Source organism: Bombus pascuorum, chromosome 9 (genome assembly GCF_905332965.1).
Source record: "Bombus pascuorum chromosome 9, iyBomPasc1.1, whole genome shotgun sequence".
In the NCBI taxonomy this organism is placed as follows: domain Eukaryota; kingdom Metazoa; phylum Arthropoda; class Insecta; order Hymenoptera; family Apidae; genus Bombus; species Bombus pascuorum.
The window spans coordinates 8,527,760-8,554,563 of NC_083496.1; the positions used below are offsets into that span (position 1 = coordinate 8,527,760).

The window sequence follows — 26,804 nt, forward strand, 5'->3', positions numbered from 1 at the left end:
AAATATATGCAAAGTGTCTTACTATAAAATTGTATAAAATGTTTTTGCAACTGTTAGAAGTAGTAATTAATACTTTAATATTTGTTAAGATCTATCAATAATGAATTTCATTCTTTTTTATTGAAATATATCCTAAATTTTCTTTGAAATATTTTTACAATTTATATTTATATATTTCAGAAATCTTGGTTACCATTGAATAAGGTACTTCTATTTAAGAATAAAAATATTGAGATATTTCACCATATTTGAATCATATTCATAAATTTTTATTCTTTAATACATTAAGCTTCAATTAAATTGAGCTTTAATGTTTATATCCAAACAAAATATTGAACAATTTGAGAAAAGATTTTATATAAGGACTAGTTTGTAATTTGTAATTCTATAAGGCATTTACGTATATTTTAAACAATTGTTTAAAATATATTGGAATTGTTAGGAATTACATAGTTATGATAATAAAATCAGTCTTATATGTACAAATATGTTCAAATAATAATAAAGTGTGATTAAAGCATAATGTTAAACATAAAATTACAGGAATGAAAATTGGTAGTCCAAAAAAAATGCGATTGCAAAACTGTTGCTTCAGTATGAATGTGGTAGAAAATAGTAAGAGAATGCAATCCAATGATAGAACCACAAATATCCTATATACTTATACGTATAATTCCTATATCTATTGATAAGAAAACACAAACTCTAATAATGGCTGTAGGTAAAATACGCAGCAATAATTGTAATTCTTATAAAGATTATTTCACGTTCTTTATGTGTACTCTATACTTGTAATTACCGTAATCATATAAACATAAGATATAACCGATTTTAACGTTAGCCATACTAAATAACATATGAAGTATCGAACTTTTGGTGTCTTGCATTAGAGATTATCGATGAAAAAGATAAATATGGAAATAACGTATAAATATTATAATTGTAGTGAGCAGAAGTAATATATAAATAGTATTATTTTTGTGAATATATTGTATTTATATCTTTTTTATCAGGAATAAAAAAATGGATGTGATAAGATTTTATATATAATCCATCCAACGACATAAAGTCAGATTAACTGTAGGCACATATAGAAATTTGGTCGTTTGACCGCTAGAGGCGATAATTTGTAGGGCATACTTTTGACTAAATTTCCCCCATATTCATCGGCGATCTCCGTATTCATCTCTAGCAATGTAACATATAGTATAGATAGTAACATATATTATAAATTTTCAATACTTTGATGTATGGGGTATATCGAAATAAACCCACAGTCGTGGAATAAAACATATCGAAATTATCGATTTTCATAAAAAATATATCGATAGTTTTCGATAGCAGAAATTATCGATACATTATCGACATTTCACTATATGTAATGGAGGCTTTAACAGGTTTGAAAAGATAAAACATAAAACTGATATTGTAGTTCAGTTGCGGAAGTAGATTTTTATTTTTGTCGTTTTACTAGCCTTTTGTAAAAATAAAAAATGATGGAAAGCTCTGACGAAAGTTCCGAAGAGACAAGTTGGGTATTATACAGGGATCGTGAAGAATGGAGAGATGTGGTTCCTGTACCGCAGGATGACGGCCCTAATCCTATTGTCTCAATTGCTTATTCTGAGAAATGTAAGTATTTTATGTGTTTTATGGAATGTATGTTATGTTCAAATAACAATAAGGTCCTTAGTTCTATTTTTTCTGTATTATATTCTTGATCATGATTCGTTGCTTTATAACCTAACCTTATACATATACTGTAAAATATAATAGATAAGTATTTAAGTAGGTGTTAAAATAGAAAAATAAAACTGTAAATTATAGCAATATCGCATTGTTTATTATGAGATATATCATATTAAGTCTTAATTATATCTGTTTTATGGTTAGAAAGAGAAAGTAAATATTACATAAATAGTTCAGATAATAAAAGTAAATTATGAAAATCTGTACAAAAAACATGTGTATTATTATTTTTTGTATAAAATAGATCATAATGTTTAGAAATTAAAAAATATTCCATCCATGCTCCTACATATTTCTGATAATTATATATAATATTTGCTTCAGTATGTACAAAATCCATTAGTTTCATTTAATATTAAATTAATACATATAATATTTCTATTAACTAAAATTTTATTATTGTTTTAAGTTAGGGACTCATATGACTATTTCCGGGCTATCTTAAAATCTGGTGAAAAGTCGGAGCGTGCACTAGCTTTAACAGAAGATTGTATCTACCTTAATCCTGCAAATTATACAGTATGGCAATACAGGAGGGAGATACTTAGAGCTCTCGGCAAAGAATTGCGAGATGAATTAAAATCTACTAATATACTAACGGAATATAATTCTAAGAACTATCAAGTATGGCATCATAGGAAACTTATCGTTGAATGGCTTCAAGATGCTAGTGGGGAACTAGAATTTACAGAAAATATTTTAAAAATTGATGCAAAGAATTATCATGTTTGGCAGCATCGTCAATGGTGTATAAAAACATTTAAGTTAGTATATCTTGTTTATCTTTATTATGTTTGTTAATTTATGATTTCAGATACTAACTAATAACAAATCTTTTATTTATGTAATATACAGTTTATTTGATAAAGAGTTGGAATATACAGAACATTTATTGAACGAAGATATTCGTAATAATTCTGCTTGGAATCAACGTTATTTTGTAATAAATAACACAACCAAGTTTGAACAAGATATAATTGACAGAGAAATTGATTATGCCTTAGATAAAATAGAATTAGTTAAAGGCAATGAAAGTGCTTGGAATTACCTTCGAGGGTACTGTTTATTATTGTTTTTTATGTAATTCATATTTGTAAATTATGTAATTTAATTAACGTATGAATTATATACGATATTTTAGTATTTTGATGCATGATAGCAATGGTTTGGCTTATAATGAAAAAGTAAGACAGAAATGTGAAGACCTGTATAATGCTGGCTGCCGTGTTAATCATTTATTGGCCTGTATTATAGACATTTGTCAAGAAAAACCAATAACAGAGGAGTCACCAGATTCAATATTTCATATTAATAATGCTCTTAAGGTATTGTCATTTTTACTTGTACAAATATTTATGCATTATACTAATATAATTTATAATTATACGTATAATTACAACTTTAGCTATGTAAAGAATTATCTGAGAAACATGATACAATAAGAAGGAGATATTGGGATTTTTTTGGACAACAATTATTGGATAAAATGAAGTCAGAGTCTATAAGTACATAGTTTATTCTACATTTTTATAAAAACACCACTTGAATTAATATATTATAATTCATATATTTGAAAGGAACTGTATATTATATGTTTGAAACACATATTGCTATATGAAGCATATTGTTCATAAAATTTGATAATACATTTTAGTCAATATTATTAATTAACGTAAATCACCTTACAAATAAGAGTTAGTGACTGGAAAGATTTTATAAGATATATACAACAAATTCATAATACTTTCTGCAATATTTTCAAGTGTAACAAAAAATAAATAAGTTGTGTAACTATGGATGGGAAAATAAAAAATGGTGAAGACTTTTATAAAGTATAGTTTTTTTGCGTTCTTAGTACCTTATTCTTGATAGGTATACTACTACAAAAGGATATAAAACAATCAACATTGATTATCTATTTATTTATAAAATAGTTACACACTTTCAAGTATAATACAATAACTAGTTAAGGTAATCATATCAATATATATAGACTTTGTTATAATTAAGGTAATTATGAACGCAGCGTTTCAAACGATGATTTTGTCGCCAAAAATATATTCGCGTGTTTTTAAAACTTTAATTTATTTCAGTAAGTTTAAACTCAAATTCATTCATTGATACCAGTGTTTTAAATATTAATAGCCACCCCTTTGAGGCAGTGTTAAAATTTCTAATAAGGAAAGTGAATATCGTTGCAAAGAAGCAATGGCAGTGATTGCACTTCTTAAATCAAACTATATTTATGTTTCAAAAAAATTATAAATGATCTTGCATATAAATTATATTTGCGAAAGGTTGATAAATATCTTATGAAAATAAAACAATAAATGTACGTTCTCTCATAGAAAATCAAATGAAATTATGTATAAATTTAAAGATTATTTAGGGCAGCCTTTTCATGTAATACAGAAATGTGAATTTAATGTATTATTATTTTCATATATCAATAGAATCAAATTATTTGTAATTATTTGTATACATTAGTAAAGAATATAGAAAACTTTTAACTTATGTATACTCTTTTTGATATTTAGCTTCCAACAAATATGTGAGACATTTAAAATCAAAACTCGCCAAGTCCGATCGACTTTGTTAACTATACAAAACAATAATAAGAATGAATTACAAAATGAATTATCAAAACAAGAAATGGATTTGGTGGGTATTGATTCCAGACGCCTCGTAATATTATAAGTTTTTAATAGAATAATCGATATTATACATGACACAAATTTTTTAACGATATGTGTAAATAACAAAGTAACATTAATTTTTAATTGCCAATATATGCATATTAGACGATACGTGACACGCGAAAATTACACGATTAAAGTTTCCGAGAACGTATATTTAAAGCAAAATTAAAAAACGATCGATGTTTCCATTTCGATGAAAGAATTTGACTGGTGCAACAGAATTCCACACGCAACGAAACATACTTCCGATGCACGATGCTTGTAGACTGGGCATTTGTTTCTTAAAGTTCTCTATCCTAACATTTAACAATCAACATTCAAACGAATAATCCGATTATATGCTTGTACCGATCGGAAACAAGTCCTCCTCTATGTCATTAAAAGAAAAATATGAATTTATTTTCAGCGTATAGCTTTTGTGATTATTTTACACCGTTTACTCTTTTCAATTTCAAATTTTCAAAACTTTCATAAAGAAGATCGCTTCCATCGGTACGTTAAAGCTACAAGATATACGTAGTTATTACCACGGATTATATTACATATATATTTTCTTTACACTGAAAATATACCATCGTATGAATATTTTTACCTTTCTCTCTCTCTCTCTCCCTCTCTTTCTTCATTTTCTTTGTTTAAATTTCTTTACTTGTAACATATCGTATAAGTATTTGTTTTGTCAACTTGCTGTGATCAGTGCACGGTGCCTGAAAACACGCATATCGTCTTACCTCTTCAACTTTCAAACTATTTAAACAATTAATCCGAGGTATTACATATACACGTAGGTTACATTGAAAAGATCGATACTAACGCTGTTTAATAATGAAAAACGTATGATTATTTAACTTTCTTTGCGTGCACGCGATGTTACCCAATTTCTTCCCTCTAATATTCGTGATTCGAGTAATTATCACGTACTCGTGAACAACATTTCGCCTCGCGGAAAATGTATATCGGTTGTCATTGCTACTATTAGTCGAAGTTAGGATGGTTGAGTTAAATTGTTAAGTTGCATAATAAATAACCGAGAGTGTCATCTCCATTCATTTTTTAACATTCACTGAGTTGAGCAGTAAGGGATTTTGATATTGGCGTTTAGTCTCGGATGCATTCGAATCTATACGAATTAGAAATCTCCTAGGAATAGCGAAATCTTGTACAGCGCGCGAACGGTTTCTCCATTTCGCTCGAGGAGATTGAAAGTTAAAATACATTGAAATGAACCTTACGTTTCCTAAAGAATCGATTGGACAAGATTTATAAGAGTAAGGTATCTCCAATTCTTATCTAAACTTTCTTGTGTAAACGCGTAATTCTTCTGGTACATGGTTTTTTCGTGCGCCGTGTAACACAGTCAGTTATATTTTTATGTCCTCGATTAATATTCTTTTCTTAATGAATACATAACCTATACGTTTGGACCATCTGTCAGCCATTACAAGCACAGCCCGACCACAATCTTCCACTGTTTTATTTAGTAGCTTTCTGTGAGTACTCATATTGGCCGTGATCGGCTCAATGACCCTTTAAACTTTAAACATCTTTCGTCGCCTTAGTTGATTTCCTTTTATGGGACACCGAGCCCTTTAAACGAATCAATTCCCTTTCGATTTCTCTGTCCAGCAGTTATAATACTACTTCTAGTAGATACCACCGAAAATATTCTCGATAAAGATGCGAGTAGCTATCGAGAAGGAGATAGATTTCGTATAGAGAAAGATCATTGAATCCTATTCGAATAGTATGTGCCTACGTTACGATAGACGAGATATTACATAATATTTTGTATCCCTCACGAATCCTTTCGTCGTTTAAAATAGAGCCAATTGAACAAGTTCTCATATCAATTATCGTTATATTTTTCTCGCTAAAAGTGCCACGATGAAAACTTAGGTAATCAATTTTATATTAAATTTTGCGTTCCATTACATATCCTCCTAATTTTAACGTATGAATCTTTTATACCTAGAACGCAAGATTGCTTGCCATTACGTTACGTCGTGAAGAATACTTTCGAGCCATTATTACTCGTCTATTATTAATCGTTTTAATATAAAATTGACGATTATACCTATTTTAAACACCGTTTCCAGTTATAATATAACAGAAGAGTTCATGGACACTAGTTGGCTGGAGCCATTTTTGAGCAACGATCGAGAGAAAATCGTACATCTGACGCATGCTCGAGCGCTTGCTCGTGGAGCGATGCATTAAGAAGTGAACGGAACACATCTCGACTTGGCCTTTGAGATAGCCAGACGGAATAATATAGTTGAGGAAAGCATAACCGACGTGGAAATAGCACGGTAGATATTCCCCTTAATGGCCTTCAGTGACCAATATCCGTGAACTTTAGTACGACACTTTCTTTTGGATATTTTATTCCCTTTCGTGTATGAAATGTAACACTGAAATATCATACGAGAGATAGATACTCGAAATGCACAAGAATTCCAAATAACATGAAATACAAAATGAGAAAAGATGTTTAAGCTGGTTGAAAATATTTATGTAAGGTGTGTGGTAACGCAGTAGCAAGAATCTTGCGGACCATTTACACGAATGCGACGAAAGCAAGATCGCGACGCTACAGACGGTTAAATGGCTCTTTAGTATTGGAAAGTTGGCGCTATTTGCGTTATAATGATCATCTATTTGCTTGAAATTATATAGAATGAAAGTCACGAACGCTCGAGTGATGCATGCACGTAGAAACGATTTCGATGCAACGTTTCGAGCCTGTTTTTATTGTCTACATCGATCAACTTAAGAAAAACGTCTTCCATACTTTTCCTTGATCGCATCCTAAAAAATATGAATTCTGGTCCTTAGGAAAAATACCAGAAAAATACTCTGCGAGATCGTTTGAAAAAGGAACATCCTTTCCAGTATCCTTCATAGCATATGTAACATGTATTAGGTTGCCCGAAAAGTGTCTTTCTTTTACAGACACGTCTTTTACTTCGTACAAACATGAAACCTAATCTGTCGAACGTTGCGATCTTTATTTCGATAGAACAAAATAAATCATACGTAATTCGATAAAATAATATAAAACGGAAAATGTGCATCCATTATTTCCTTATAGAACGAAAGAAACTTTTCGGACGACCTAATATGATACAAATTTTTAAGTAACGCTGTAGCACCTGTCGTCGAGAGATTCAATTTTCATCTTGTTGTAAGCTCCTTTTCCGTTAATTGAGAGTATTTCTCTGATTTTTTCTTACATGCGTTACCTCGCTTTCAAGGCGTTCTAAAAGACACGTCAAATACGTATATAATAATTTTGGCTAACGACCGATAATGGTACAGTAGTTGCTGTTTATCGGTCAAGTTTTTCTAATCATAGATACAAGATCTTACAGACGCAATGCTCTAGACACACTATAAGTAAGACAAGACAATTTACTGTTAGTGATGATGTATGGTTGGCGCGTGTACGCGCTTTGTATGTATGTGAATACGATCGTGTTTTTAATCGCATATTTAATATGTATACGTGTACGAAAAAACATGCACGCGAGTTGACTAAGTATAGGATAGAGTTAACATGATACAATGAAATTGTGCTTTCGAGACAACAGTGTGTTTTTGAAATAGCATCATTACGCTTTCAATTTGTGTGCCACTTTACATAATTTTTTCTTTTTGGGTTTGTACGACTAGCTGAATTTCGTCTTAAAAAAATAATAAAATTACTTCGATACTCGAATCAATGGGAAATAGGAAACCTAACAACCTATTAGACCTATCGTATTCTCAATCAACGTGGCGTGGGCGTGAGACATTTCACGCTTCATCTCTGACATCTAGTTTCTACGTTTGGTTGGGGTTGAAAATATCTAGATAACATAATTACGCCGTTCCATTTGTCTTTTCTATACTTACTTCAGTAACTTCAAAGACATGCGGTAGTGATCGAGTTGATACGAGGCAACGCCTTGAAATGCTTGCCTCACTTTTTATACGTAAGTCTTATCGTCTAAGTGTAGGCGCTGCTAAAAATCTGCACTAGATCTGCGCGGGATCTATTTCCGTGTCCTTTCCATTAAATTCCCGTTTCCATGAAGTATTCATTCACGATTTTCCTTTTCCTCTTGCTTATAGCCACGTTTCTTATCGATGCATCGTGCAATTTTTTGTTTTCGTATCGCTGCTAGGAAAATTAAGTAACAGAGAGTTATAACGCGAATTCGATGTCAAAAGAAGCATATGGTTGTTTCACGATTCGCGTAACATTTTATCACAAATGTACGATAGAAAAGAAAGTTTGACTAGCGGTCCTTCGGACTGTTCCGTTGCTTTTTCGCTTATGTCTTGTTCCTTTTTCTCAAGACGCGTCGAACTTTATAGTAGATCCGAAGTTTTCGATGCATCGCGAGTTTTATTCCGTTCGTTCAAGTTTACCGACATTATTTACAAGTTAATCAGAAGTAGGCAGTGATGGAAAATGATTAAATATATTTCGCTGGGCAATCGTCATTGCCCGTCGCGGACGCTTTGGTCTAGTCATCGCAAAACTTTAGTAATTACAATAAAATTCGGTATCGTAGGTTGCTGATCGAAGATCTTTTGAATGGGAAATCAATAGACTGTTCCCGCGTTTCTTTCTTTTTCCTCTGTCTTTCTCGTATTCACCACTTTTTTCTCTATTTCTTTCTCGATTTTGTTCTCTTCCCTGACCATCCATCTTTCCGTTTCGTTCTCTCTCTTTAGCAGCACGCAGTCTTTACGAGCTAAATTCTTACCACGATTAATAATTCATTTACCTGTCACAAAAATAAATACTTTTATTATATCGCTTAATCTACTTGCTTACGTACTAGAAACAACGAGTCCCGCTTAACATGGCCAGCTGTTTTAGCGGCTTTTTACGATATCTCTTTTTTTGTTATACTTTCTACGTGTCTCATGCTAATTATTTCTCTCTTTTTTTTTCTCTTTGTTCTCTTCGTGTACTCTCGCCGACCGGTTTTCCTTTACTAAATTCTGTCGCGCGTTTCGATCAACCTTTTCGGTACGGCGCTCGTCCGCCATGTAACATCTGATGACATCGTACAGGCGTAGCAATTATTATCGCGATTGACTTTATCGACGTTCGTACCGAACAGGTTCAACGTGTCGATTCGTGTGTCTTATTATCGTTAAAAATCGTACTCAACGTTTACTGCTACCCGTTTTTATTTGCCACGCTGGGAAGAACACCTTGCGACGAATACGTGACCTATCTCCGCTCGCTACATTGTCTCGTCTTGCAAACTAAAAAAATCTACCGGTAATTCGCAAATCGACGAATAAAATCTATGATCGTTTTATATCAAATACGAATTAAGTTTGAGATTTCTCGCGGCTCTGGAGAATTAGGAATGCTCGCTCTCACAAGAAACGATGGTGGTATCAAAAATGAAACGAAACGAGGGACAGTTTTTGTGGTATTCTCGGCAATGATGACACGCGAATAAAAAGAAACGCCTCGTTTGCATTTAAAAACAGCGTGAATCTCTACGCGAACGGATAGTTTAATACATAAAATGTAAATGTAAAAGCTATGCTTCGACGTAACGAGCAATAGCCTCGTAAAAAAATATGGTCGTCGTAGAAAACTAGACTACGTCGTTATCGTAAGTCGTTAAGAATCCATATGTTACCGTGCATGCGTGTTTTTCAATATAAAATATCAGCTAAAGTGAAGATGTTTCTCCTTCTTCCTTTTCTTCTTCGTCAAAATACATTTGTTGTTTAAGTAAAGAACATAAAGGTGAAACAAATGTAAGTTAAGCTCAATTATTTCCACACAAATGTCTGTGTTTCTTTCTTTCTTTTATATCTTTCCTATAGAACTATAATATATGTATTTTTTGGCACGAATAATGCCGAATGCCACGTACAATTTACGTCAAGTCTCAATGGCACAGTTGCTTCTTTCCTCATTTTATTATTTTTGCTTTCTCTAAATTTGCATAGTTGTTCATCGTTTGTAGCGCGCGTTCTTTAAAAAGTGAACTGTTGGACACAGTTCGGACAACAAGTTCCGATCATAACTACTAACGATCATATGGTATATTATCTGTTTTTTGTTTTTTGTTTTTTCTCGTTTAACGCTTTTCTTATTCACCTCTCATCTAATCCTTCCTTACCTAGCGAAACGCACACTGGACAACTAGAACTACGAATATCGAAAGTACAATCTCTTCTATTCTTAGGACCATTTCGTGATCTTCGGTTTGAAAGGGTTCTTTAACGCGACCATGTTACAGAAAAAAAGTGTGTAGGTTGGAACAAAAGTTCGTAGCGTTTTTCCACAGCGACCTGATGAACGCATGAAACGTCACCATTTCAAAATGAAGCACATGTTACACGTTCTCTAACGTTTCGCCGCATTCTGACATTTTAACCAGCTAACTACGTTCAACCTGTACACGCGTCAATCCAAAACTTTATTTCTCTGCGGTTGACGCGTATACTCGTCATGTAAACTAAAAAATTACCATTTACTGTAAAAATTCAAAATCTTAGTAAAAAGTAACATGAATGACATTTAGCGGTAGGTTTCCTTTATAGTAAAACTGTTGTGTATTTTATAAAAGAACAGTTTGATTATTTGATTATTCTCCGTGTTATGCTTCGTATAATGTATTGCTCTTTATAAATTCAGCTGATTATTTTCTCCAATGTATCTCCATCTCTGTACTTTACTGCGTATAGCGGCTATTCCCTGAATTATTTTTTGGCAATTAAACAATTTTTAATAATAATACCCTTTTCAACAATGAATTGTGAATCTTTTATCGAATAAAAATTAAAAAATATCGAGTAAAATTTTTATAAGCTTTTGCGTTCGACGTATATACTCGTCATTGCCTGTATGGAACTTTTAAAACTAAATTCCGCTGTTAACTGGTTAACGCGTCTTTCTCTGCAATTTGAGCGTGTTTACGTTAAAAGTAAAGCCGAAGGAAAGTAAAGTGCATTTTCGTCGTTCGACGCTCTGCTAATATAGATGAGAAGAAACGTCGTACAAACAGTAAAAAAGATATGTATCGTTTATAGAGACGCTGCTGTAGCTGAGAATATCGTTTCGAAATGGCTAGATTGGTTCAGAAGTGGAAAATCTGATCGACGTTCCGGTATTATATGCTCGACAATGACCAAATTGTTACACTAATTGAAAATACGTGACGTGACACATCGCATGGTATACAGGATGCAGCAGATGTATTTCCACCATAAGCTTCCAATGCAAAAATTATATACGATCATCGCCATGTCTCTTGTCCGATAGGAATTGACAGTTGACATTGTATCGTGTACAAGAACAGTGACAGTAGGTAGCTGTCTGCAGCGAGATCTATTGTATAACGCCAGTCATCAATCGATTGTACGCGTACTAGATTGATTTTCAAATGTATTTTCCCTGAAAACGAAGCCTGTTATTCCTGATTTTCGCTTCATTTTCAACCGTATACTATCCTCTCTGATCTTGTTTGTAGCAATCTGAATTTTGCCCCACTCTGTATACGTTGTTGAATAAACCTACGTAGAAAATAATTCGATACATGCAAACATCGTCTTTGAATTTCACCTGATAAACGCTACGAATTTCACTTAATAATAGACGCTTTTGTTCCAACCGGATCATACATCATTCGTTCGTAATCGTACATCGTTTTCCTTCGAGGCGTTTCGACGTCGGAAATTCGAGATTCGGCGAGTCTATCTCTCGGTCGAAATCTTCGTAATAACCTTGAGGAAATTCCCCTGGTCCAGGAGATAAGGTACAACGTTGAGCGATATATTCCTAAATCAAAAGAAACTCTTTAGGTCCATGGCATGTATCGTGGTCGCGCCGAGTGTCAGAAGGCCGTGTCCAAAGCAGCCATACTCGTTGAAATATCGGGATCGGCGCGACACGCTTCTAAGAATTCCGACAGCGTCACCACTCCATCTTTGTTCCCATCCATCTTCTGCAACAATCGTAAATATTCATGTTCTTTCTCAATTCTCTACGACTGGAAAGGATCGCTCTAGTTTTACAGAATCTAAATCCTTGTACGAACAGAATCCATTTGTCTAACACGTTGAATGTCAACGAGAATTTTAAATACCTTCGTGTGGAAAGATTTCCGTGAACTTCTCTTCGTATTATGTACGAGTCTGTTAATTATTACCTCGACATAAAAAGTATTGCATATTGCATGCATTCAAAAATGTGGAAAATCAGTTCTGTTTGATTTCTCACGCAGGCTAATTTTCAGTGCAGGTATAAAGTAAATTATTCTTACTGTTCTTATCGAGAAAATACGAAGCATACTTAAAATGAAGGAAGACGAAAGAAATACGAATATTAATATTCGTTTTTTAGTAATTTCTTATCGAAAAAAGACAAAATACTATAATCTATCGCAGATATGTTATTGTGCAAAAGAGGTCTATGATTCACGATATATGTATACATGGAGATGCATACGTAAAAGATATAATCTAGCAAACACGAAGATGCCACCCCGCTGGGGGTAGCCACCCACATGCTATATTTATTTTTATTTTATTTTTTTTACCAATGAGATATAACACTTTACCAAATGTCCTTCTGGACAAATTGTAAAAAAACCAAAAAATAAACTAAAAAAATGTAGGTGCATAGTATGTGTTAGAAAAGTTTCTTTCGTTTTATAAGGAGACAATACACGCACAACACAAAATTTTGTCGAATTATAATTACAATTAAACACCGCGACATTTCACAGACTTGGTTTCACGTTTGCACGAAGGTACACTATTGCAAAAAGCACGTTTGCGAAAGAAAGACACTTTTCGGACAGCCTAATATATTTATCAATTGTAACACGAAGAGAAGTTCGGGAAACTTTTTCATTTGACTATATTTTGCCCTGTGAAATATATTATACCACGACATTTAATTTTTACAAAACATAATACTGCCTTTGAATACTTTTCATTCTTTGACAATGTTATCCATGAAATTTATGTTATTTTAATTACTCTAAAATACTTACCATAACCGATGACCACCGGGCAGTTAACGTGTTAGAGATCAAAGTTACGTTAACATTTTATTTGTAATTCTTTTTTCAAGAGTTTACATTATCGAATTCTATCGAATTTATATCGCAACTACAAAAAGGAAATTTAAGAATCTGCGCAAGATTTTCCTTGTTATTACTTCAAGCTTCATCCACGTCCTACAATTTTATGAAATTTGGAGAGAGCAAGTAATTTTGTATCACGTGAGAGCGATAATAATTTCATAAGAAACTTTATTACCGGTTTCAGTTTTTAATGCGCTGAAAATATCTGTTATTTTATGAAACTGTTAAAGTTAATGGTATTTTGTAAAATTTCCAAGTTTCCTTTAACCCTTACAAATTTGGTAATTAACGATGTTAAACGTCCGAACTAAAGAACGTAAACTTTTGCACAAGTGGTTAATGCTTTGACTGAATGTAAAGTTCAAACTACGTTGAAACGTTACACACTATGCTGAAAACGTCGATGCTCATTAGTATTCTAGGAGAAATGGTTAAAGACAAAAGGATGGTATCTGCAAAGCTCGTGTGTAATTCGAGAACCGTGTTTCGCAAACTGCAGAAATCGAATGCCACGGATACTAGCTTATTGCTAATCGATAGTATGCTGTGTTTATACAGAATTTCCCCTGGATAATGGAAAATGACACTTATAATAATCACGCGTCTCATATATGCAGTGCGTAAGTCTTCGAAAATTAAAGCTAAAATATCTTTCAAACTTTGATTGTAATATATTGAATAATAATATTATATAATAATATTAATATAACAATAATAATATAAAATTTCAATAAATCGAATTGACCTGTATATGTATAAGTATAATTTTTGATACGATTAAAAATTAAATAATTTTATTCAATTATTAAAAATCTTATCCAAATATAGTTAAATTCATTGATTTTAGTATTTTGAATAAATAGCAATAATAATAATTTATTTCATTTTGACGTGGATTTTCTTAACGAAAAGCTCCACTTGCTTACGATTTTTTTAATCACACACTTTCTCATACGATCTTCTCATTCGTCCTTCTTTTATTCTTACGTTATCCTTAACCCAGTTACTACATACTAAGAGTTACAGAAAATGCCAGAAGTTCTTCCTATTCTAAAACTATTATTTCCGTCAGCAGCCCCTATTGCTAACCGTCTGCTTATTGCACCTTTTAATCTTGGGTATTTCTTCCATCATTTCTTTCTTCGTCTCTTTCTATCCTTATTCTTTCCTGTTCCTATCTTTCATCCGTCAGAATCTTTTCCACACTCGCGTTGTATTCTTTCTACTCCAGTGCAGTCTACCACCAGATGTTTTAACGTCCCAATATCCTTCTTGCAGATTTTACACATTCTTTCCTGTTCCGACCTTCGATATTTGTTCTCCTCTTCTACGTTTCCACATGTCACTTTAACTGTGATGCTTTGGTTTCCTCCTCCTCTGTTTTCTTTAAATAGCGCGCTGACATTTTGACACCTTTCACGCGCTTATACAGAATAAATATTATGTACATCGAGTAAAAATTATTTTAGTTTTCAATGATATAGATTTACCTTAGAAAACTAGAAGGAGAAATTTAATAGCAAGCTTACTTTGGACGTTGCTATTAATCATGGTTCTAAGCTAACACTTCATTAAACTTGGTAGATATTGTGTTGTGTTGCAGTCGGTATCAGTTTTCCAAAGTGAAGTTTTCTTCTAATGACACGCGGAAGCTCTAACGACACGTTATTTAATAACTGTTGTTATTTAACGACTGGTGTTGTTTAATAATTTTAAGTAAAAAGAGGATATCGTTAAACTGGCAGATTTAAACGAAGGTCGTCGAATTATGAATATTAGTAACGTACGAGTATTATTAGTAATGTATATTATATTTCATGTGCTTTATTGGCGAGATAAATCGAGAAATAAAAATTTACATTCATCAATTTGTACATTGGAATTCGTATATTGCATTTTATCGTGCATCATTCAATAACGTAATGGACACCGTCAGATTTATCGAAACGTAGGTTCTTCAAACATAAATTCAATATTCATATTATGTGATGTGATACTCTTTAATCAAACGTGTTTTTAGATTTCATTAATTAGAAACGTATGGATTTTCATAATGTAATTTCCTGCGATAAATTAAGAACCTTTCTTACTTATTGTTAATTTATTGTTTCGTTCGTACGAGATTTAATAACCGTGCGAACAAATGATAATGATATTGTTGCTAAGAGAAGAAATAATTTTGCAAATGGTTACCGCGTGTGAACGAACATTTTGGATGTAATTCATTTTGAAGCTAAATTTCGAAGACAAAATAGCAAAACAGATAATATTCATCTTTACTTTAACATAGTAATTTTATACTCGTGTTATTAATCCTACGGCGCGGCATCCTGAGACCCAAACTCTAATATTGTGGCAACTGTGAATTGGCATCTTTAAGATCTTTCACTATATTTGACAAAATCATGTCCTTAATGGTTAAAAATAGACTCAACTCTGGTATAAATATCACTTTAGGTGAAATCAATAATTTACAATTATTTAAAATCTCGAAGTCTTCAAATCTTGAAAATATCTCATCGCGCTAAGTAACTGATTTAAATTTATTTGTGTACATCATTGAAGCCGCTTGACCCTGTTTTTAAACATAACATGATCCGCATGTTTGGCTGGGCGTAAAGAGCTCTCGAAAGCGCGGTAGGGGCTTTTAGAAACAATGGATCTGACTTCACTGCGATCCTTTCTTTACGATCTATACGTTGCTCATTTTTAATTAAAAGTCTATACGGAGTAACGAACGGCGTATGGCGTAGCTCACATCAGTTACATCTGCTTTCTCGCTGATTAATTAGCACCGATTGAATCTACCGCACCACGAAGCGTCATCGTCGTTTGTTGAAACCCGGAATCGTATACCGGAAGGAGGAAGAGCACCGATGTAACAAAGGTGTCGTCAGAGTTTCAATGCGGATACGTTTGTCATTTCGTTATTAGGATTGCGAATTTTGTCTGCGTAGATACGTATATACGCTTATGTACTTTCAACGAAACAATTCTTATACAAGTACAAACTTGTAGTATAATATCGTTTTCGCAGTTTCTTATGGAAGTACAATACCTATAAAGAAGTACAGTAATTCATTCGGACACGTTGGACAGTAAAGTGTACTGGTATTGGATACCGATGAAGGAAAGTAATCGATAGAAACGAAATATCAACCACTTTAAACTTCGTATTCTTCTTTTGTATCGTGGAGGAACAAACTTTAAATTGGCAATTCCGTGTTGCTGCCGGTTGCTTCTGTCCTCGTTCGTCGAAAATGCAAGAATACATCTGTTTTGTAGGTCATAGGAAAATCGAAAAATTAGGTGTTGATATATAGGAATATTTCTAACGTCCGTGTCTCATGTAGATTTAATAAAAAATCAATAGGAGTATCGGAAATAATGCTAAGAATATGATTGCAACGAATAAATTTCTAGGATTCGTATAATTTTCTCTTTTCTATTTCCAAGCATACGACGATATACTTTTAAACTTATGTTTGTTTTTGTGTCTTTTTTCACGCTTGATATAAATATGTAAAAATCGATAATCTGGTTATAACGAAAGTAAAAGATATTTATCTCCAAGTTTCATCGATCTCGCGTCGAATGAAGCGTTTATATTCCTGAATTTCATAGAACTAGTGAACATTTTGTCGAATGAACAGGGCGAAGTTCGGTAGCTTTAGCAACAAGATTCGAAAAGTATAGACTACGAAGCGCTTAGAGAACTTTGGACATTTAGTCAGTGCACGTCAGTGCATGTTTTGCAATGCGATTTCACGTTAGATTCGTACTAGTTTCCTCGCTACTCATCCCCCGGTTCGTGTTTGTTAGTTCTCTTAGCTCTTTGTGCATATATGTGCATGCATATGTGAACGTGAAAACCGGTAGCCGTAAACAAGCCGTTTACCCTTGGATTTCGTACGAGCTTTGCCAATAAATTCGCGTTACCATTTCTCTTGGCAGAAGTTTAACATTCATGACGTTTGCGCATAAACATGATCAAGCTACAGCAAGCACTCGAGACGAAGATTGGAAATTATCAATTGATTATGCAACAAATAATTATAGTATTTCACCGTTGAATTGCTCGTTAATTCGTTTACTCTACGTACATATACGAAAGCCACTTCGAACTGTTAACGTTTGTCGTAGAAAATTTTTATGTGTATATCGTATGCAGTATATGAAACATTCTAAGATTTCAGCATCACTATAATGAGAGTCGAATATTATAATAATATCGGCAAAGCTTGAAATAATTCTGAAAGAAAACTGTCAGAATTTAATCTTGATGTTAAGATTAATAATCTGTGGAAGACACAATGTTTATGTTGAAATAATATTCAGCGATGTTTATTAAACAGAACTACAGAACCAAATGTATATAAGCGAGTGATATAATTAACAACGTATACAAAAATTGTTGATTGTTGGCCAGTTACTCTCAGACTAAACTTAGGTAGTGATCCATGATCCCTTAAATACTTTTGAACCCCACTCTCTGTACAGTAACAAGTATGACCTGTGTAAGTGTCCTGTTCAAATGCCTGTGTGGGTGCTGTGTAAGGGTAATTATGCCTATGCGTGAAATATCGTTGTATTCCAACAAAAACAATATTTGGTGATATTTAGTGTAAGTACATAAAAGATATAACTTAGAAAACACGAAGCTGGCACCCCGCTGGGGGTAGCCACCCACATGCTATATTTATTTTATTTATTTTGTTTTATTTACCAATGAGATATAACACTTTACCAAATGTCCTTCAGGACAAAGTGTAAAAACCAAAATAAAATAAAAAAAAATTTAGTGTAAGTATATATTTTGCTTTAACTTTTGCAGTGCAATTTATTGCAATGTAATCTATTCAATTTATTAGATATGTATGTTAAAAAATGTTTCCATGTTATTATAATGTAAATTGATGTAACAGGAAATAAATAACAAGTTGAATCTCTTCTAGTTTTTAACTCGCGATTAGGCCATTTTTATAATTACTAATACGATTATATTACGTATTTAAAAGATTTTCTAAATATCTGGATATACACGTGCTTTGATACACTTACTTGTTAAATGTTACTCTTGCTAATTAATAAAAAAAAGTATTAGTAAAGAAGAATGATTGTAATAATACTCTGATATATTTATCTTTTCTTTTCGTAAAATATTTAGTTGAAATTGAGAACATCTCAAGACGAAGGATAACAGGAACTCCTTTCTGATAAATCAGTGGTATGGGGTCCGCACCAAAATTGTCGCTCTGAAACGAATCGCCTTTTATTCGACGTAGAAAAAAGATAACAGAGACAAGAGTACGAGTACATCATCGCAGACATTGTCATTCGCGGCTAACAATGTGACAGTCGCTAAAAAGAAAGGCTTTTCCTTGCATCATTGAAATCGACTGGATGCTTTACGAGCACTCGTTTTCCTTCGTCAAAGTGAACGAACAAGCTTGTCAAAGCCTGTGAAAACTTTCTGTCTATTGTTACCTTCTACGATGAAAGATCATCGAGTAGCTCATCGATTTTCTAGCTGTCGCACTATACCGGCAACTCTTCAATTCGACAAATTAATTGTCAACTATATAGGTTAAGCTGTTTGATGTACTTTGTACAAAGGTAAAAATCGGAATTTCTTGTAACACGATTGTACGATGTACGATGCATACTTGTAACAATTTCAAATGAACGTGTTCAAATGACAAAATATTATACTGCTACTCGATCTATGTTCGAAAGTATATATATGTCGGAGATGAAAGGACACCGGAGCCTTTCTTTCGGAGTGTTTGGCAAAGTCCTCGATACTTTAGTCCAGACTTTTTATTATAGCCATACTTAAACAATAAAACTGAGGAATAGCTATTTATGAATTAAGTCAATTATGATTACCCGAGATTTATGACAGTGGGCTTGGGCTCGAAGTGACATAATGGGTCACTGAACGTAGCCACGGTCACGGGAGGGACGTGTACGTAACAGAGGTATAAAGTAATTAAATAACTCTCTTTAAAAACAGGGATTAACCTGAGGGATACAGAGAGATACGGAGCGGAGTATATAAGGGCAGTTCCACTTGGACTGTCGCTCAATCCGGAAAGTTCGACTAGCCCAGTGAACACGTACATCGAGTTCCTAATTGCAATCGTCATTCCGTTGACCGTGTATTCGTTATCGAACCTAAACTCATCGTCACCGACATCTCAATTATTCACTCACCGATATCACTTGTTAACCTTTGCAATACATTCGCTTCAATCAATATCATCTGGTATACAACAATGATGGACAAATCGCAGAAAGATTCATTACACGCCCCATTTTCCAAAGACGACCCGATATATATATTTGTTCTTTTTAATTTAATATTGAAGCTAACAAAGTAATTTCGACGCGAATGATGAATGCACAATAAGAAGAAAATAATTATTACTTTTCTTTTACAATATTTCTATATACGTGGTTCTCAGACAATACAGCTGGTGCTTTGCCAGATGGTCTATGGAACGAATATGCTTTCGATGTTCATGAAACGTGGCACAAGAATAATGTCATATGGAGAAAATTACAGGAATAGTATGCACAGATGTAAGTACGTAATAGCTGATAAGATTTCATTTTATATTAAATAACTCGTAAGAAACGTTGTAAAGTACCGATTTGTGTTTTGAAACTTTGAGATTCTGTACTTCACTAACTGTAATTTAACCGCAAGCAATGTTCTTCTTTGCCGTGAAAGTTTTTTAATTTAATTTATCGCGATGTATTTTAAAATTGCTTTTTGATTTATGATATTTTAAATTGCGCTTTATACTGAGTTTTATATCGAATCATTCTCTAGGGAAGGTTTATGAATTTAACTATGTACCAAGGGTTGCACATTAAATTTCTAATTGTAAATTTCTAATTTCAATAATGTAACGTAATGTACTACCATTGTGTGAACTTTAATCGAATTTTAATCAAAGTTCACGCATGAATATCTGCACGATAAGGAAATCTGCACAATAGGGAAAAATTCATACCTGAAACATTCGATCTACTTTTTCTCGCACACCCTCATGGTCCATATTCGGGTCAGAAAATTTCCCCATCAGCTCGTATACAGCTGTCACGATGTCCGTCATTTCCTCCCTTGTGATGCAACCGTCGCCATTGATGTCGTAAAGGGAAAACGTCCAGCGCAGCTTCTCGTCGATGGAACCACGAGACAGTATGCTGAGACCAGTAACGAAGTCCTACAACATCCGAATAAAATTGGTCTTTGCTGTATTAGATACCATATCTCGTATATTGAAATTGTTCACTGTTTCGTGCACGGACAAAATATCCATAATATAGAACGAAGAGGAGAAACAATAAAACCATATGAAATATGAATATTGGAAATGAGCATCGTGCGTTAAATTAACGTAGCGGAATATTCAGAATGGAAGTCAGTCTGTAACTGTTACAATACAAATTTAAAGAGTTAAATTATAAAAATTCACGTCATGGCTTAAATGATTTTGGTTAGACACGATGATTATTATTATAAACGATTACAATCTTCCGTCTTTTTTTTCTTTTTTATTATCAATGTCGGAATTTTATTTATTAAAAGCAAAAGTTGTTTTCGTTATTCTTGGCTCTCGTCAATTTTAATTAATATTATTGATCATTAGTACAATTCATATAATCGCGTTTCAAAGAATAAAATTTCGAAATTGTTGATATATTCAGTTGCTGCGTTACGAATATCATAGGAATTGAAACGTGATGAAATATTCACGATAGAGAATGGAAAAGGGAATAAAATACGACGAACATCGTTCGTGTGTTTAATTAATGAACGAGAAGTCGATTTAAATAGATTATCGTGGATTTAGCTTGTATACTTTCGTTAAAATTCGATTTACACCTTCATTTCGATTGGATGATACCATGTCATAGAATATAGACTACAGCTAATGGTATGCCGTTTAATTGGGAAAACCATTGATATCTAGAGCTCTCTATCACCTAGGGAACTGTTTTATTGAAACAGCCCATTACGATGAGATTTAAAACTTGTTTTTCTATCAATGTTTGTAGATATATTACACAACGATTTATAATAGATCGATCGGCATTGTTTATTGTATTTAAGTAATTTATTTATTAAATTGAACTGATTATATTATTTATTGCATTGAAATTACATTTCATCTAACTTGTTTGCTCGTACGTGATCTCGACTTTGAATCATTTAATTTCAAGGTATCTGATTTTAATTTGTGCAATTAATGATGTTTCCACAGTAAAATAGACGAGTTTCCCTATCTCAGAGGCATGAAAATTTTCGTTTTGGAACAAGAATGTAAAACATATCGAATTATTCACCGTTTCTTACACGAGTTTTGTCATTACCCGACTATACGCATTTTCGTAATCCGCGTTACTGATATCGCACAAAAGATAGCGATTAAAATAATGTTTTCGAGTTCTTCTCGCTCGATACCAAAAAATAGACGTAACGAGAAATCCATTAACGTAACAGACGTTGGTAGCCGTTGTATCGCTTTCGTAAAATTTCGATTTTGTTCACGCGAGAAGGAGATTAAATCGAAATCAAAGTGCACACGCGAAAAGCCCATTTAATCGCGCGATAATTGACTGTCCGACGATAACGACAGATACTACATCGTCCCACGGGTAATAAACTTTAATGCCAGTTCGCCAACTTACGAGCCGGAAACTCGCCACGACGTGAAAGCGTACACTGCTGCTTATAAGTACGTGGACAGTTTGCAGGATTTTTATTAACAATACGCGAATGTATTACTAAAATATGATGCACGAATTAGCGGTAAATCGAGGATGGGAAACGATATTTACGATCTTCTTATGAAATCAACGGACATTAACGATCATAAACATTAACACACTTTCGTCGATTTATAATAACACTACGTGGATTTTACCAAAGCGTACGAATTAATTTAGTGAAAACCAAGAAACGGTGATCACTGTTGTAAAAGATTGATTTGTGCCTTGATTCATTTGACTGAAAATCGATAGATTCTATGGAAACTATCTTCGCTATGAGATTCTACCTAACGATTAAAGTGGACGCGGTTTCTCTGCGATGTGAATATTTTATTAGAAAACTTAAATATATATATTGAAACTAAAGGTACTAGAGTATCCTTTTGTTTTCTTAAAAAAAGGCAAACACGGAGAGGGTTCGTTTTTGTTACGAGTTGCTCATTTGTAATTTTCTAACTAAATTTCATTCTGTCAAAAGGGTTGAAATACATTGAGCAGAAAAGCAGGAAGCCGAAACGTCGTTTTGCTTGTCGGGAAAAAACGAGCCGTGGATCGACGTTGCTCTGAGTTTTACATTTGTGACTTTGTAAATAAATTACGTTCTGTACAAAATTAAAATATATCGAGCGAAAATGAAAAATGCCAGAGAATTATCGCGGTAAATAAAGCATGGGCGCTACGCGTACAAGTAGCTCGAACCACAGGCTAACTATTTCCAATGCAGACGCAATAATTATTATGGAAATTCTAGCAGAAGTTTGAATGGCGATAGAAGATGGAGGAGCTGGTTCGTAGTAGCTTTCGTCTCTGTTCCATTGTAGCACTCGTTCACGCTTGACTTTACGCCGGAAGAGAATGATTGCAGCGACACTGTGTCTCCGTTTCCGTACGCTCTACATATGCGAAAGCGCAATTTCGACTACACTCACCAAGAAAAGTGGGCATTGACGTTGCATGGCGTTTTAAAATAGACCAAGCGTTTCGTGCTTTCAGCGAAATTTAAATTATCACAAAGAAGGGCTCCATTAAAGATCAAAAGTGTGAGATCGTTTAACGTGACACTGTAAATATTTCTAGTTAGTAAACGATATTTGTTCTGCGTAGAGATTTCTTAATTTCTCGAAAATTCTGTGGATATTCTATGATTCCAAAGTTATTTTCATTATAATTTTTGTCTCGTTAAATTACTTTTGATACGTTAAAACGAGCTTACAGATATATTAATTTAATTAAAACGTTCAATATTTATGTATAATTTTAAATACATATTTATGTATCTTCATTCGCAGGAAAGTATAACATGATTTGATAATTTGTACATGCATTTATGCATTCATTAATCGTACATCATTTCTACCTGTGTTTTTAAAAATTAATTTTAAATTAATAACTTACTTTGCCCCTAAACATACGAAGAATTCCACGGTTCTTTTATCCAGGAGAATCTTTTAATTTTAAACGAATTTCTTCCTTTTAATGAATTACCTTTGCAAAACGGCTTAAAGAGACAAGTACAAGCGCATAAATACTGTGATTAAAGAGACCAAAATGGTTTTCCCTTAATTTTAAGGGATACCATATCACAGTACGAACAGTACGTTGTTAGTAATTTCTTTATACATTAAAGAGATGTATTCGTCGGCGCTGTTAGCGTGGCTCATTTCGAAGAGCAAAGAGCACTAACGGGTTCGAGAGATGAAACGAGGAAAGCGAAAGATGAGAACAGGAAGCGGATTTTTTGCAAAATTGAGAGAAAAGTTTCATAAAGAGGAATTACGCAGTCGGTTCAAATTTTATCATATACCGAGAAATTCATGTTGAAGTTGGCATTTAAGAATTATTTTCGAATTTATTTTCTTTACGAGTATAGGAACAGCAAACCGTTTATATTTACGAACAGCATTTTGTTAAAAATAAACGAGAAACTAAAAATGAGAAAGGAATATGAAAATTAACAAGATGAAGCAAAAAATTCTGATTAACACGTATCTCACGATGGAATATTACGATAGTGGAATTTTAAAATAATATAGATTTTTTAACGATGTATAAAATAGATTTTAAAATAACTTTGATGTGTATTTAAAATGATTTATGAATAAATTTATCTAGTAATTTTGTAGTTGATATGGTTGAAATTCAATATTTCAAGTTGTTAAAGGAAGAAAAACAGTATGAAGTTTAATTATATATTCAAAGCATTTGCTGTCTATTAATCATGAAATTTCGTTCCATGCTTCCGACTTATTATTTTTACATAGAATCATCCTCTTCTTGGTTATATTAGCAGAAACAACCCGTATAAAATGAATATTACACATTGAATGTAAAATGTACAGTGGGAAAGTATCACGTTTCTGAGTGAATCCATAGAACACCGGGAAAAAAGTCTTGGGAAGTGCAGTTTGTTACAAGTTGTTATTTCAATTGGTTCGAAGGATATGACTTCAAAGTGCAACATTTAAACTGCAAAAGATACTGAATGGCAATCGAATTTCCGGAAACATGGTGACCTACTTTTTCTTTGAAAATACGCATGCCAGTCTGGCGATAGTGAAAAGGGAGAACGCTGAATCAGCGTTTATCATTGAACAGAATGCAGGTGTCAAAGCTTGGAGTAGGTCAGTGAAGACCAACGAACGAAGGGTGCGATTGTCGTGAGAGAGAAGAGAAACGTGAAATGCTTAAAATTATGCTATCTCTTTGGATAGCAATACATTTTAGTGACCGAAAAATATACCAAAAAATATCGTAAAAATGTAAATAACAAGAATGCTATGTTGTAAGAATTATGCAAATATTTTCCAGATAATGGTATTTATAATATCATGATTTTTCAAATAAATATCAGTATTATATAGCACTGCTACTAATCTCTATACTTTTATAAGCCACGATTCTAAATATCAAGAATTTGTTCAATCTGATTTCTACTTGTATAATCATTAATCCTATCTAAAGTGTTGTTTCTATTAGGTGTTACAAAGATCGAAATAAATGAGTAGCAACGATACTTAATCTTAGTTATGTACAAAGTTTAAATTTCTAAGCCGCTTTTCTATCCTTATTTCGCACTCTGCATCGCGTTTTTCTTTGGAAACAAGGCTTTTTACGTGTTTCTAATAAATTTTTATTTGCGTTAATCAAACTGTCTGTTCCACGTTTACACGACGCAACAGTTTAATACAAATTGGTACAAAGGAAAACAATAGAAATTTCTAAATTTAGTTAAAATATAATTTGAATAGTTCACAAAAAAAGTATAGATATAATATTGTATAAGTATAAAAAAAGTATATAGATACTACCTATCATCTGCACGATATCAGCGCAAGGGATAATAAAGTTTCAAATAACGAAGTTACGAAGTATAATAAAGAAAAATACATGAAAAACGTGCTTCATAATACGTTGTTACTCGGTTTGCGACTGCTATTCGGTCGTATTCTAGCCACGGGAACGCTTTCATTGAAGTTTTGATTATTACCAAGAGACACGGTATATTGTCTTCTACATGTCGTCGACAACTTTATGATACGAGTAAACGTAAAAAGCCAGGCAGCCTCTACCTCGCTTATGAATAAATTGCCTTCGTGCACCAAGACAAACGAAGTAATTTGTCGCGTACTTTATTCGATGTCGCGTATACAACGTGCTCAACTTTGCAATAATGGCTTCGACATCTTCCAGTACGAAGTAATTGAAAACTGTAAAAAGAATTAATAATAACGCCCTACAACACGCCGCGTACACGCCACGGCCAAAAGCACTTTGGAGTTCATGCTCATGGGACAAATTGGATTAGCACACGCTTCAATTATGGCAAATTGAGTTACGACGGCGTTTTTTCATTCGAAAGCAATCGATGGAGAGCGTTTCGTGCGTTGCTCGAACCAGTTAAAGATATTCGATGTTCGAGTTACGGGCATTTTGTCTGATCGGAAGCAGACAGTTGTAACGTTGTTTGTTTCCGCGTGTTAATCCTTTAACGTACAATTTTTTCCTATCTAACCGGTCAAATGTGCACAATTTTGTTTCAGCAGAATTGTTCCATGGTTATAAACTAATATATTTTTGTGTATTGTTAATGCTATATTTTATGTTTTTTTTTTATTTATAAGATTAATACTACAAGGTCGAGATGACCCAGTTCGATTATACGATAATATCTTGTAGTGATAAAAGTAAAACATTGACCTATTTGATAATGTCCCTGTAGATATACTATAACAGCATCGTTGAACGAAACTTTTAATGGTCAATGGTTAGGAAAAGGTGAACCTGTGACATGCTTCCCGCGATTACTCGACCTATGCCCTTTAGATTTTTGTTCTATGGGGTTGTATGAAACTGAAGATGCGTTTACATGGAAAATCTAATATACATAAGCTGTTGAAGATGACCAACGAAGTTGTTGTTAATATAAAAGAATGTAAAAGTTAGTAATTAACGTGTA

At 33.2% G+C, this 26,804-nt stretch overlaps 2 protein-coding genes across 3 annotated transcripts in view; one reads left to right on the forward strand and one right to left on the reverse strand.

The window, feature by feature from the left end:
* The first annotated feature begins 1,270 nt into the window (after positions 1–1,270).
* Positions 1,271–3,581, forward strand: LOC132910411 (protein farnesyltransferase/geranylgeranyltransferase type-1 subunit alpha). 2 transcript variants are annotated; one of them, XM_060966094.1, is made up of 6 exons: positions 1,271–1,397; positions 1,475–1,632; positions 2,159–2,513; positions 2,605–2,805; positions 2,891–3,074; positions 3,155–3,581. In XM_060966094.1, the coding sequence occupies exons 2-6, from the start codon at positions 1,494–1,496 to the stop codon at positions 3,260–3,262; spliced, it is 987 nt and encodes a 328-aa protein (XP_060822077.1). In that variant the 5' UTR covers positions 1,271–1,397; positions 1,475–1,493; the 3' UTR covers positions 3,263–3,581. The 2 variants fall into 2 exon arrangements, with proteins under 2 accessions (XP_060822077.1, XP_060822076.1); XM_060966093.1 differs by having other exon boundaries at positions 1,360–1,632.
* An 854-nt stretch (positions 3,582–4,435) lies between these two features.
* Positions 4,436–26,804, reverse strand: part of LOC132910565 (Kv channel-interacting protein 1-like) — a gene marked incomplete at its 5' end in the record, with an annotated part of 48,732 nt that continues 26,363 nt past the window's right edge. The window contains 2 exons of the mRNA XM_060966335.1: positions 4,436–12,418; positions 20,587–20,799. Of these exons, the coding sequence (XP_060822318.1) occupies positions 12,308–12,418; positions 20,587–20,799 (324 nt within the window). The remainder of the gene's footprint in view (positions 12,419–20,586; positions 20,800–26,804) is intronic.

Bases quoted from the DNA above. Each gene is read 5' to 3' on its own strand.
- LOC132910411 (XM_060966094.1), top strand. From the start codon at position 1,494: ATGATGGAAAGCTCTGACGAAAGTTCCGAAGAGACAAGTTGGGTATTA. The intron at 2,806-2,890 runs GTACTGTTTATT...ACGATATTTTAG, and splicing joins GCTTGGAATTACCTTCGAGG to TATTTTGATGCATGATAGCA. The intron at 3,075-3,154 runs GTATTGTCATTT...TTACAACTTTAG, and splicing joins ATATTAATAATGCTCTTAAG to CTATGTAAAGAATTATCTGA.